The 13,478-nt window shown below is 38.7% G+C and overlaps 1 protein-coding gene across 1 annotated transcript in view; it reads right to left on the reverse strand.

The window, feature by feature from the left end:
* Positions 1-628: 628 nt before the first annotated feature.
* gyg2 (glycogenin 2) overlaps positions 629-13,478 on the reverse strand; it is a gene marked incomplete at its 3' end in the record, with an annotated part of 41,750 nt that continues 28,900 nt past the window's right edge. The window contains exons 5-7 of the mRNA XM_040123149.1: positions 4,015-4,141; positions 3,126-3,318; positions 629-745 (exon numbers count right to left, since the gene is read on the reverse strand). Coding sequence (XP_039979083.1) covers positions 629-745; positions 3,126-3,318; positions 4,015-4,141 — 437 coding nt within the window. The remainder of the gene's footprint in view (positions 746-3,125; positions 3,319-4,014; positions 4,142-13,478) is intronic.

Raw genomic sequence — 13,478 nt, forward strand, 5'->3', positions numbered from 1 at the left:
TATTCCCTCTCTTTTAGCTTTGTTTTTGGTCTCTACCAACTCCTGAGGGAAATATCTGGCTCTTTATCTGCTAAATGCTACACTGCACCAGCTAGTCTCTAACAGCTTCTGTCTGCTGTTTTCTGCTCAGCAGGCAGTGGATTGTGGCTTTCTACATCTTTTTCTCTGAAAACAGCTGCTGCTTATGTTGGAAACAGGGCTGCCATAAAACTAAAACAATGAGCTTAAAGAGGTTAAAAAGCTATGTAGAACTGAAGAGAACTGCAGAGTTGGTGATAATTCTCTCTAGGTTTGTAGCTATTAGCAACATCTTGTTGATACACAAATACTGACTGGTGCAGCTTTAAGGATTATAACTTTTGCATGAGGAGTTATGGTTTCAAAAATTAAATTGTATTTTTATTTACTCATATAAAAATGTAGCAAGGTGCTTCAAAATGTAGGAGAATACTTTTTCTATTATGTATTGTTGAGGTGCTGTGTTTTCAAGAATATGTCTATACACACAAATACACAAACACACAAGATAAAAATACGACAGACAAAAAAAAAACTAACATCCTAAGGTGAAATCAAAGAATGGATATGATTGAGGTAAATAGATCAATATGGTCGTGTCTTAGTTTACCATCTTTTCTTCACAGGGTGAATAAAGGCTCGCAGTCGGGGGTGAAAAATGTGCAAGCAATGAGTTGGAGCTGTCCAAGTTTTCTGTAAATGGCATCTTGGCTTTTTGTTCTTGGATCTGCAAAACAAGGCAGGATGTTGAGTGGCAGGAAAACAACAAAGACCAGGGCTGGGCAGCCATGTGTTGCATTTGACTTCTAATCTGCATGTTTATGTTCCAGCCAAACTCGGTAGCAGCTTATGTGACTGATTAGCAAACATTCAAGTAAAGAGGAGGAAAGTCAACAGTGAAATGTGCTGCTGGAGTGTTTGGAGAGAAATCCTGCAGGGCATCTGCCAAACATGGAACATAAGTTGCCTTCCTACTCTGTATAGTTCAACAACATGGAGTGACACTGCTGAAGGTTAAATGTAAAAGCAGAACCATCATATACTGTAGGAATGACCAGTCAAACATTTACCTATAAATGTGAATTACCGTGAAATTAATGCTGAGACTTTTTTTTACCAGTTACATATTATTGTACACTTTCCTAAAAGGCCTCTGGTAAGTATTGGATTGATATAGATTTGGTTCACTTTTGAGAGTCTTTTAGTCAGAGCACAGGTCAGCTGAACATCCAAAAATGTCAAATTCATCTACAGGCAAACAATTTCATGACTAAAGACTAAGTCTGGTCATATTCTATATTTTTCTTATAGTGTCCTTATTACAAGTATTATATGTGTATCCAAGCCTGATATACTTTAAGCTCTAGTGCCAGTTGAATAGCCATTTATTTTTGCATGAGAATGTCTTTGTTTCTGTTCTTGGATCATGGTGTAAAATGAAGATGAACATCATATGCAGATATTATCAGTTAGCCCAGTAGTTATAATTATTACCAATGTTGTTGCTTTAGTTATCTTCATTGTTTTATTCTCATTCATGTCAATTTCGATCTCATGTTTGAAAAAAAAAAGTAATTAAATGAGCAAAGTGCAGAAAATGAGCAGATTTTTTATTTAATTCATAAAATGCCATTGTCTGAGTGCTGGGACATCACAGACTCAAATCACATACAGTAAGGTTAGTTGACACAATTTTCGTAAGTCTGTCTCTGTACACCACCATGATGGATGTGAAATGAAGCCATCAAGATGGGACAGAAGTGTAGACTTTCAGCTTTTAAGTGTTTGGGAACTACAACCATTTTTAACATAGTTCCTCCATTTTAAGAGGCTCAAAAGTAATGGGAGAAACATACATAATTATAAGGTTTATTTTTAATACTTGGATGAAAATCCTTACAGTTAATGACATCACCATGGACATCACCAAATACAGAGTTTCCTCCATTTAGATGCCAGGCCTTTACTTCAACTGCCTTCAGTTGCTGCTTGTTTTTTGGGTCTTTCTGCCTTCATTTTTGTCTTCAGTAAGTGAAAAGAATGCTCAATTGGGTTGAGGTCAGGTGGATGGTTGGCCATTGAAGAATATTCAATTTCTTTGACTTCAGAAACTCTTGGGTTGCTTTCGCAGTATGTTTTTGGTTATCACACCTTTGTACTGTAAAGCACAATCATATAAGTTTTGCAGGATTTGGCTGAATCTTAGCAGATAGTATAGCCACATACATCTCAGAATTCATCCTGCTACTTCTATCAGCAGTTACATCATAAATAAACACCAGTGACCCAGTTCCATTGGCAACCATACATGCCCATGCTGTAACACTGCCTCCGCCACGTTTGACAGATGATGTGGTATGCTTTGGATGATGAGCCATTTGTTTCCTTCTCCACACTCTTCGCTTCCCATCATTCTGGTACAAGTTAATCTTGGTTTCATCTGTCCAAAAGACTTTGTTGCAGAACTGGACAGGCTTTTTTAGATGTTTTCTGGCAAAGTCTAATCTGGCCATTCTGTTCTTGAGTGTTATCAGTGGTTTGTACCTTGTGGTAAACCCTCTGTATTTACATTAAGAAAGGCGTCTCTTCATTGAATGTTTTCCTCAAGAATGTTCTTAACCTGGCCAGATGATGTGAAGGGCATTTCTTCACCAAGGCAAGAATTCCGCGATCATCCACGTTTATTGTCTTCTGTGGCTTTTTGGCGTTGCTGAGCTCACTAATGCATTCCTTCTTTTTAAGAATGTACCAAATTGTTGATTTGGCCACTCCTAAAGTTTCTACCATCTGTCTGATAGGTTTGTTTTGTTATTTCAGTGTAATGATGGCCTCCTTCATTTGCATTGACACCGCTTTGGAATGCATATTGAAAGTTCTCATGAACAGCTACAAAATACATATTCAACCCTTGGAATCAACTGCAGACCATTTATCCGCTTAATTTGTCATGGAAAAACAAGGGAACAGGCCACACCTGGCCAGGAAATGGATTGTCATTCAACTGACCCCCTCTTCCTGGTTTGCTTCATTTCAAACCCATTGCGGTCGTGTACAGAAGCAAAATTACAAAAACAAAATCTTATGTACCCAACTGTAGATGTTGGTACCTGTTGTGGTTTCTCCCAGTCTTGAGTGAGCTGTTTCCCTGGTGCAGATGATGTTGTGTGACTGAGGTATTCCTTCCACCACAGAGTCAAAAACTGTTCCATGGTTTTTGAGTGGCTGTCATCCCTCTGGCTGCTTGAGCTCCAGGGTTTCATTGCTCCTAGGAAATGTACAATCTTTGCATTGTGGCCAAACCTGCAAGAACAAAAAATCCAGCATTTTCATCAGATTATTGACAATTTTGTTGTGCTTTTGTTTTCTGCTCTAATCTGTGCCCATTTAATTTGACTCCATAAAGATATATCAAATAAGCATCGGTCAATTACATACAAAGTCAATGGGAAGATTCAGTTGGACGAAAATAGACACAAATTATCTGCAGTCAGTGCAAACTGAGACTAAGATGTATCTCCAACTTGAAAACATTTCACCTTCGGTGAAAAGTTTGCGCTTATCCCGAGGTCTTATGACTCTTGATAATCATACAGAGACAAAAGGAACAAGGAGACAGACTAGAGGGAAAAAAACAGAACTAGAGTTCCCTGTGAGTTCTAAAATCAGTCTGAGGATGAGCTGCTACAGCTAACATCTACAATCAGTCCATTGACGCTTTGGGTCAAATAAACACCAAATTTGTGTTTATTTGGGTCAAATAAACAGCAAATTTGTGTCAATAACACGAGATGAAAATGAACTTTTCATAATAAGTGATAAGTTGTTACTATCTTTTCTCATCAATTTACAGCTGAGAAAAGAGAGTAACAACCCTTAATCATGGCTAAGATTAACCCCTATCCACTATCCACAAACACAAAAGTGTGTAAACAGAATTTAAATGTATCCTTTTTACTATGAGTATAATCAAAAATGGCAACAGGCAGACACACTCACTGTTGGAAAGCAGGGAGGTAGCTGTAGATGGAGCTGGCACTGAGGTTGTAGACAAATGGCAGGTGTTTATGGATATTTTCCACCGGCCAGCTACTGAAGAAAGAGTTCAACAGGCCCTGGTCCCCTCCTGACAACAGATAAAGTGGGGGGTAACAGAAATGAATAAAAGCAGGTGTAAATAAATGTAATTCTATTCCTAGAGAAATTCACTTATTCAGACATGTCTTTATGTAAAGAAAAGATCACAAATAATTCTATCAGGATGTTATATTTCTCAAATCTTGTTTCCAGCACTTTGAAATGAAGTCAACAAAGCAAACAAAGTATGGTCTGTGATCCTGTTGTTACTGATAGAACATATGGACAAACGACAGATGAATGGGAACTGGGTTTGAAAAACAAGAATTACCCTGAACTGTGATTGAGCCCAAAGATGCAGTCGAATTCTCAATAATCAAGCTGTCGATGATGTTGTACTACACTATTGGTGGTGTTGGCAATATAATTAACAGCCAAAAACTCAATGATTTGAAAGGCTGGCCCCCTACACTGTGAGTCCTATTGACTTCAAATTTGACCCACATCTACAACTCAATATTCTCTACAAAGAAGCCTCTTGGATAACAAAGGCCACCATGGTGAACTTTTAGCTAATTTGCATAATGTGAATAACACCTACGTTTTGTGTGTTGACACAACACAGAAATTTATTATACAGCCTTACAGGAACGAGCTACACAATTCTATTATAAATGGGTAAGACTGGTCCAAAAACATGTCCGCCATCAATTGAAAAACTGGCCATAACTCATTAACAATTTGTCCATTAATCATAAATCTTTGAAGATATTTTCAGACTGTGTTTGGGAATAGGCCTACCAAAGCATTTTGAGCCTAACCCGTAGGCGGTGCCACAAATTAAAAAAAAGGTGTACCTCAAAACCTGATGGACAGAATTTCAAGGATTTTGTTACACATGCTGTGGGGGCAAGTATTAACCAAGATCCTAAGTGTCATCATGATTGATAAATGTGGCTGTGGCCTATTCATCAATATCTGCCATCTTAAGCAGTACTCGATGTGCTGTGAGCTGGAATGAGCTATAGAGATCAAACTTCAAACAAGAACTGGAAATGGTGGGAAATGATGTGGGAATACTTACCAAGAAATATGATTCCAATGGTGTTACTATAATTACCAGCGAAAAAGTGAAAAATATGAAACGCTTTCCGTATAACTTGAAATTTGGCACAAATATACAGACAGATGACAAATTAAAGAAAAAACCTAAATAAATGAGTGGAGAAACATAACAAATGAAGATTCTTCTACACAGCTGCATGGTACAATTAAGGAATTAACATCCAATCATGCTCTGGCATGTACAAAAAGCTGAGCAGGCCCAGCTGATTCTGCTTTTGTATCAAGATGTCAAGAAGAAAGGATCTAGTGACCTTGAAAGAGGGTTCATTGTTGGGGCAAAGATTGCAAGATCTTCAGTCACAAAGACTGCTCAACTGGCTAGTGTTTCAGTAGGAACAGTGACTAAAGTGACATCTGCATTTAAACCTAGAGGAAAGACATCAGTAAATAGGGTCAGAAGTTGTAGTCAACAGCGCACATTTGATGGCCTTGATGCTTGTGCATTAGTGCGATGTGTAAGGAAAAACAGAAGACCAGGTCTTCCTCAGATGACTGAGAATGGAAATGTAGAATGTACTCAGACTGTGTCAGCAAGAACAGTCCATTGACAATTACATAGACAGGGATATTATAGTGGGATAGCATTGCATAAACCTCTTATTACAAAGCACATTTGATAGTTCAGTTGTGCAAAACCCATAGGCACTGGTCTATAGAAATGTGGGAAAAAGTGATATGGTCTGATGAGTCGTCTTTCACCATATTCTCAACAAGTGGGTGAGTGCATGTGTGGCGTACACGAAGAGAATGGTACAGGCCTGAATGGTAGACCCCTACAGGGAGGCCATCTGGTGGCTCTGTTATGCTGAAGAATGCATTTTGCTGGTGTGGTTGGTTCAGTTATCCCCTTAGAGTGAAGGGTCAATGCAAATCAGTACAAAGTTGTTCTGAGTGATCACCTTTATCCAATGATGAAACATTTCTATCCTGACGGGAATGGTCTCTTCCAGGATGACAATGCCCCCATTCGGAGGGTCCGAGAGGTCACTGAATGTTTTGATGAGTGTTAAAATGATGTGAATCATATTCTATGGCCTTCGCAGTCGCCAGATCTGTATCCAATCAACACCTATGGGATATTTTGGACCGACGTGTTAGACAAGCGCTGTCCACCACTATCATCAAAACACCAAATTAGGGAATATTTTATGGAAGAATGATGTTTAATCCCTCCAATAGAGTTCCAGAGACCTGTAGAATCATTACCAAGGCACACTGAAGCTTTTTTCCGGGGGCACATAGTGGCCCAACAACTTACTAAGATACTTTGGGCCCTATCTTACATCCAGCAGAAATTGGCATCAAGCGTGACACAAGTGTCTATGCTAGTTTCAGACCAACACAGTTGTCATTTTCCCATCCAGCGCCCTTTTTCTTTAAATAGCAAATGCACTTGTGACTATCTGAGTACCCATGGAAATATTGGTCTTCAAATGAGGTGTGGTCAGGCACATTCTTGTCTATCTTGAGGCACTGGAAAGCGTTTGTGATTGACCAACAAAAACCTGGTCTGATGTCGATGGCGCTTTTTAGTGTTACTTTAATTATACATTATCAAGATAGTAATATGCACCTTCATAGGGGGGGTGCACAACGCACATACACTGCTTGTCACACACAGGGATGTGAAGCAGCACACAAACATGCAAAAGTTTAAAAATTAAGACTACAATGTGAAATATTACTATTGTGTACATCAAGATATAAAAAAAAATACATAATAGGCATAATGATTATTCATAATATTTATCAGAACTAGCTAATCACAGTTACATGTTACAATATGCCCTTTGTGTGACTCTACTTTGAAATTACACCCTTGTTTGTCGGTTGATTGTTTTACTTCCTCTCTTTGTTTTTTCCCACTTCTGTGATTGTCTGCCCTGCACTGATATGTTTCACCTGTTCCCGATTACTACTGACTCCCTTGTGTATTTAATTATCTATGTTCCCTTCACTCCTTACCAGTTGATCTGTGTATTATCGCTCATGTTCTTTATGTTGAGATGTATGGTTACATATGTAGAGCTGAAGTCATGTGTTTTCACAAAGGCCCTAGGTCAAATGTCCTCAGAGGGTGCCTTGCAGTATGAATAGGAGGAAATGCTTTGGACGTAAAGCCATAGGTTAGTGATGTTTTTCAGGAAAGACTCGGTGGTCAAGGCTGATTTTCAGAGTGGTTCATTGGCTTCACACCCTCTCACAAGCAGACCTGCAAGTGCTTGATTTGATGCTGTACTTCTTTGTAATAAACCTTTATATGCAATCAAGACGGTGTCAGCCGAGTCTCCTTCATCCTCTTCACATCGTCCTCAACATGTAATAAACTAAAAGAATTTTGGCGTCATGAACTTGGTCGTGTTGTGCCCAGCAGCATTTTCTCGAGCATCAGCGCGCCGCTCCATGCCGGCAGTTAAGGTGAGCATTCCTCACGTTCTTGGGGCACTGGTTTGTTCGTTGAAGCTGTTGTATTTGCTGGTTGGACACACTGCAAAGAATCATTCGTGTGTGTGTGTCATGATGTGTTGATGTTTGATTCGGTGCTCCATTCTAAATTTGGTTTTGTTGCGTTGATGGACAACGCAAAGGGGGGAGTAGTGTAGTAAAGACGTGAAGAAAATAAGAAGTTAAAGTAAAATAGATGTGAAGAAAATGAGAAGTTAAAGTAGGAAAACTGTAGAATACCCTAATTAGTAACGGTAAAGTCTGCTAAAAAAAAACGGCATGCAAGATTAATGAAGACAGGGCACTTATCTTTCTTAACGGTAAGACATGCGTATTAGCTGCTGCGTGAAAGTTGGCTTTTACGAATAGTGGAATTTGACTGGGAATTAGAAACGTAACTCCGGATCTGGAGGAATTAGGAATTCTGAAGAATTCAGAGGAATTTGGAGGAATCCGGAGGAATCCGGAAAAATTAAATAAAGTAAAAGTAACATGGTAAAAGAGGTAATGTAAAGGAAAAAAGAGAAAATGCAAAGGTCAAGCCGCAGATTCGGATGAAACCCTTAGGAAGGCGGTGTTAGACAGGCCATAAAACCTGGAATGTGACTAGGGGATGTCTCAGGTCAGTTCTAAGAACTGGAGAAAATTCAATTGTAAGCTCCAACTCGAATATTCGTTGACGAACGATGTCTGAAGCAGCCACTCATTGAAATGGCTGCATCTCATTAAGGTAGTATAAATTTAGGAAAAAGAGAAAAGTGAGCAGCAAAAATGTGCATTTAGTAAGGGAAAGTATGAATGAGTTAACTTTGAGAAATTTGGGATGATGAGTTTGTTGTGAGCTTTTGTTTTGTGTAATCTGCTCTGTGCATTTGTTTGTTAAACGATTGGTCTGCGTGTGTGTGCCTGTTGTGTGGTGTGTCAGCTGTGTTTCAGCTGGGTGTGACTGGCTGCGGAAGGTTCATGTGTGACAGCCACACATAGGTTGTGGTTGAAAATATGTGAATTATTGATTAATAAGGACAGATTCGTTTGCTTTTAAATGTTAAATATACATGAGCCTTTTTCAGGGGTTTGTTCTGATAAAAATCATGAGCCTCTTTGAGAGGATGTTTGAAACGAATGATCTATGAGTCTTAACTTGTCTTAAATTGTTAAAAATATATACATGAGCCCTTGAGGGACGTTTGATAATATTTATGAGATTCCATTGAGAAGACGTATTGAATATACTAAATATGAACCCTGAGAAAAACATTTATATTGTAAAGAGAAGTGAGAAGAACAGCGAGGATGTTTTGTGTGCACAAGAATGATTAAGAAATAAGATAGGAAGGGAAAGACCACCTTCTGATAAAGTTTACCAATATTAAAACATACATACTCAGATCCAACGCCCCCTCCTTCTCTCATTTTCCTTCTTGTCTGAATCAGCTGCGGCCTGTTTTGCTTTTTCTAAATGCAGTGTTGGTTTTTGGCTTGTATATATTGTCCCTTGTGGTAGTTTGCGATCTTTTGAGGTTTATTTTTGCATAGGATTTCTTTTATTGTGGGACGTTTTGGAAAACTTCACGTGTGACTCCAAGGATTATTTGTGTGTTTAGCTAATATTATATGCGGACATAGTGTTGTGATTTTGCTTTGTGTTAATAAGACTTTTGATTCTCTGAAGTTGGCAAATTTATTTCACGTTCTGTTACTGATTGTGGCAACACAGTGGTTTATAATTCATTTAAATTGGAAACTAAAGAGAGGAATAGCCTAAATAAACTTTAATAAATTGGATTTGATTTACAATAAGGGAGTATAAGGAACCATTACAATGTTGAAGAAGGATGCTAAAACTTCGAAAGCAATTACTCTGGTTGATGTTGTGCAGAAGAGTAATCCCCTAATTAAAGGTAGAGAAAAAATGTCGGAAAAGTGGCATAAGCGTGGCCTGAAATTGACCAACCTTGGCCAGTGGAAGGGACTCTCAACCCAGCGGAATTAAATAGATGCAGGTGCTTATATCCACATATAAGGCGGATCAAAAGAAAGGTAAAAAGGGACAGAAAAACGCAAAGAAAAAAGACAAACAGAGCTTGGCATTCTCCAGTTGTTCGAAAATGAGGGACAGAAATTATTGGAAGCTGCAAAAGATAAGAGGGAGAAAGGCGCAGAAGAAATAGAAAAGAATTGCAAAGGAAACAGAAAAATTAATACACCATTCTCATATATGGCCCCAATAAAGAAACCCCCACCTTATGAAAAGGAGGTGAAGTTTGAGGAGATTTATCCCCAACTTCCAGTGATTAGTCAGCAGGGTAACTATCACATTGCAGATGAGAATGAGCCAATAATAGAAACGGGAAGAGCGGAAACAATCATAAAGATGTACCCAAGCACAAAAGTAAAAAGAAAAGGGCTCGTTTGAAAACTAATGGTGGACTAAGGATCAAAAGGATGGAAATTGGAGATGATGATCAGAGTGATTCGGATGAAAGTATGGGTGGATATGACCCAGCAGTCAGACGGATACTGGCAAAAACAGAGAGAAGAGGAGTCAAAACGTGGAGGAAAAATCACAGAGGAGATGACAGCTCCAATGAAAGTGAGAATGGAAACAGCGATGGAGACTTGGAGAGTAAGGGTCCATCGTCTTCGAGAAGATTTTTGGAAAAGGAGAAAGCTAAAGATGGAAAGAAAAAAGGAAAGTGATAAAGGCAAACACAAGAAAATGTGCAAGAGAGGCTTGATGAGCAAAAGAGGGAGCATCACCACTAGGGAAGTTTGTGTTAATTAATGACCAGAGGAGAATAAAGATTGAAGGTGACTGTAGCCTTTATGTACGAGGGCTTCAGCAAGAGGATCAAGGTGATTATAGGTGTTCTTATTATGATCTACAAGTTCAGAGTGAGGGGTCAGAGACAGGGTTTAGAACTAGGATAGTGACTTTAGTAGTAATAGATGTAAGTAAGATCAAACAACTCCAAGTTGTTAAAGTTGTTAAAGAGAGTTGACAACAAATTTCAGACCCATGTGCAGGTAGAAATTTATGGTTTCAACAGTTGACTCATTCAGTAAGATCGGTTTGGTGAGAGTTCACCCACTAGGCACATGGCCTGCAATTATGGAGATGGTAGCAGAACCGCTGCTTCCTAGGTGTCAATCTTATGTGCTGTTGTGGTTGTTGTATCAGCAGATGTCAGGAGAAGATAGAGTTATGGCTTTATCAGTGCATCTGTTTAGACCTAGACTTGACTGCTCTTGGCTGAGAAACATAACATATGTAAATTTACTCGACAAACATGAGGATGTGACAACAGCAGTTCCTGAAGTGACACCTGTAAAGGCTGAAGACTGTTTTTGTTCGAATGAAATGCATAATTGCCCTGGTATGTTTAGGGGAATAGCAGACTGTGATAAATATATGATGCAATATTTAATGGGCGTAAACACAAGACTGACTGATGGTTTGTATACAGTGACCTTTCATACACCTCAATGCAAACAGAGTAGAACTTTGATGGTAAAGAACCAAACTTTGCCTACAAATGATACTACAGGGAATTTCAGAGACATTTGGTGGGTTTGTGGTGATACTTATTTCTACCATATGGATGGACCAGATGCTGTTACATGGCAAGATTAAAGCTTCCATATGAAGTTTTTGCGATCCAGAAGGGACAATCACCTGATGAGGTCAAATCTACTGCTGTTCCCGGTAGTAGGAAGAAAAGGGAAATGGCACAATTTCATAATCTGGAGTCCTACCATTGGAGGATTAGTCTTGGAGAGTAATGGGGTATAGGACTATTTCCGTGGTATGGTGTAACATTTTTGTGTATCATATTGATAATCTCACCTACACTTCGCAGCGTTTTGCAGATTAGACTATAAAGGGGTTTGAATACTTGTCAAACACTCAAAGGAGTCACAGACTGACGTACTGAAACATGATATGGCTCTTGATTATATTTTGGCCAAATAAGGTGGCCTATGTGTGGCTTTGAACTTAACTGATGATGCATGTTATACTTTGATTCATGACAACTCTGATAAATATCACTAGTGTTGTAGATGCATTGAAGCACATTGGGGATGCGTTTGGCGCATCGCAAGGAGCTGGATGGTCTACTAATGTTTGGTTACGAGACAGATTTGGAGTCTTAGGTGCAGCGTTGATTCAAATATTGATACCAGTTCTTATATCACTGTGTGTGATGTTATGTTTTTGTACGCTGCCACTGACCTTTGCGAAAGCTATGATATTAAGATGGGTTGGAGTTGTGATGCGTGGAAAGCAGGTACAGATCCCACTACTACATAAGACTGACCCAGACAACGAAGATGAGGAACTGGTGGTAGAATGCAATTTATTGAGAAGTATCCTTTTTGAATATATAATCTCATTATACTTTATGCATTTATTCTTGGTATTATTTAGTATTTTGTAGTCTCTTACTATAGAGTGGTATAATCAAAGGGGGGAAATGGAAATGTATCTGTTAACTTGGGATAATGTGAAAGTATGATACTGCTAATTTCACATCAAATGTGATAATCTGCATCTGATGTTTTTTTATTTTTGCAAGATACTGGTTGGTGTTTTCTTTCTTTTCTTCTAGAATGGTATTGGGGAAAACCACTGTGAGGGCGGCTGACTGTTCTCAAACACTCAAAACAAGGACAGTGGAAAATGGACGAAGGGCCCTGAACAAGGACAATGTGGAAATAAAATGTCTGGACTCAAAACACCATCAACACTATAGCGAGAGTCAATGCTGCTGAGTAGCTGCAGTGTGATACTTTCTTATGTCTTCTTATATATATATATATATATACATTCTACAGTGTTAGATGTAATTTGTGATATTGATAATATTCGAAGTTGGACATTTATATGTTAGTGAGTCCAAATGATAATTTGCTTTACTTGGGGATCTTTTCAATTGAATTACTTTAAGAATGTTCTTCTCTGTCAGTAGGTAAATACACTGGGACCTAATTTGTTTTCTTTTTCTCAGTGCTTAGGGAGATTGGTGCTAGGCAGGAAAAGGTTCATTGGAGGGTCAGATGGGATGACCAGCCTGAATTTGGACATTATTTTGTTTTATTTTCTGAGGTTTCAATATGTATTTGCTTAGAACATATCTCTATATATTTTTCACAAATTCTTTTTTAATTGGCTTGGAGTACTATATGTGGTCGCTTAAAGGCAACGAGGACTGTGAGAAGAATTTCCTGCATTGATTGATTGATGAAACTTGTAAAAAGGAAGCTGCCCGACAGGTTTTTGCTCTCACACTCCATAAATTTGTTGTCTGGCTAAGGTTAAGCTGCAGGAGCAGTATAGGAGGACCTGTTATTCTTGTTACATTTGTAAACATGCATGTGTAATTCTTTTCTTTTTTTGAGGCTCTGCAAGCCTCAAAGGGGGGAGATAAGGTGTATGTTTACCTATGTAGAGCTGTGTTTACATAGAGGCCCTATGTCAAAGGTCCTCAGAGGGTGCCTCACAGTTTGGAAAAGGAAGTTAATGCTTTGTGACTGAAACCATATGTTAGTGAAAGTTTTTAGGAAAACGATTGCCTTATTTAAGAGTCAGTGGTCAAGACTGATTTTCAGAGCGGTTCATTGGCTTCACACCCTCTCACGAGCAGATTTGCAAATGCTTGACTTGACGCTGTACTTCTTTGTAATAAACCTTTATATGCAATCAAGACGGTGTCAGCGGAGTCTCCTTCATCTTCTTCACATCATCCTCACCATCTAATAAACTACAATGTGCTGTTTTGTTCCTGTAGGGTCCCCTCAGTGTGTTTTTTTCACCT

Source organism: Xiphias gladius, unplaced genomic scaffold, assembly GCF_016859285.1.
Source record: "Xiphias gladius isolate SHS-SW01 ecotype Sanya breed wild unplaced genomic scaffold, ASM1685928v1 HiC_scaffold_1477, whole genome shotgun sequence".
Classification (NCBI taxonomy): domain Eukaryota; kingdom Metazoa; phylum Chordata; class Actinopteri; order Istiophoriformes; family Xiphiidae; genus Xiphias; species Xiphias gladius.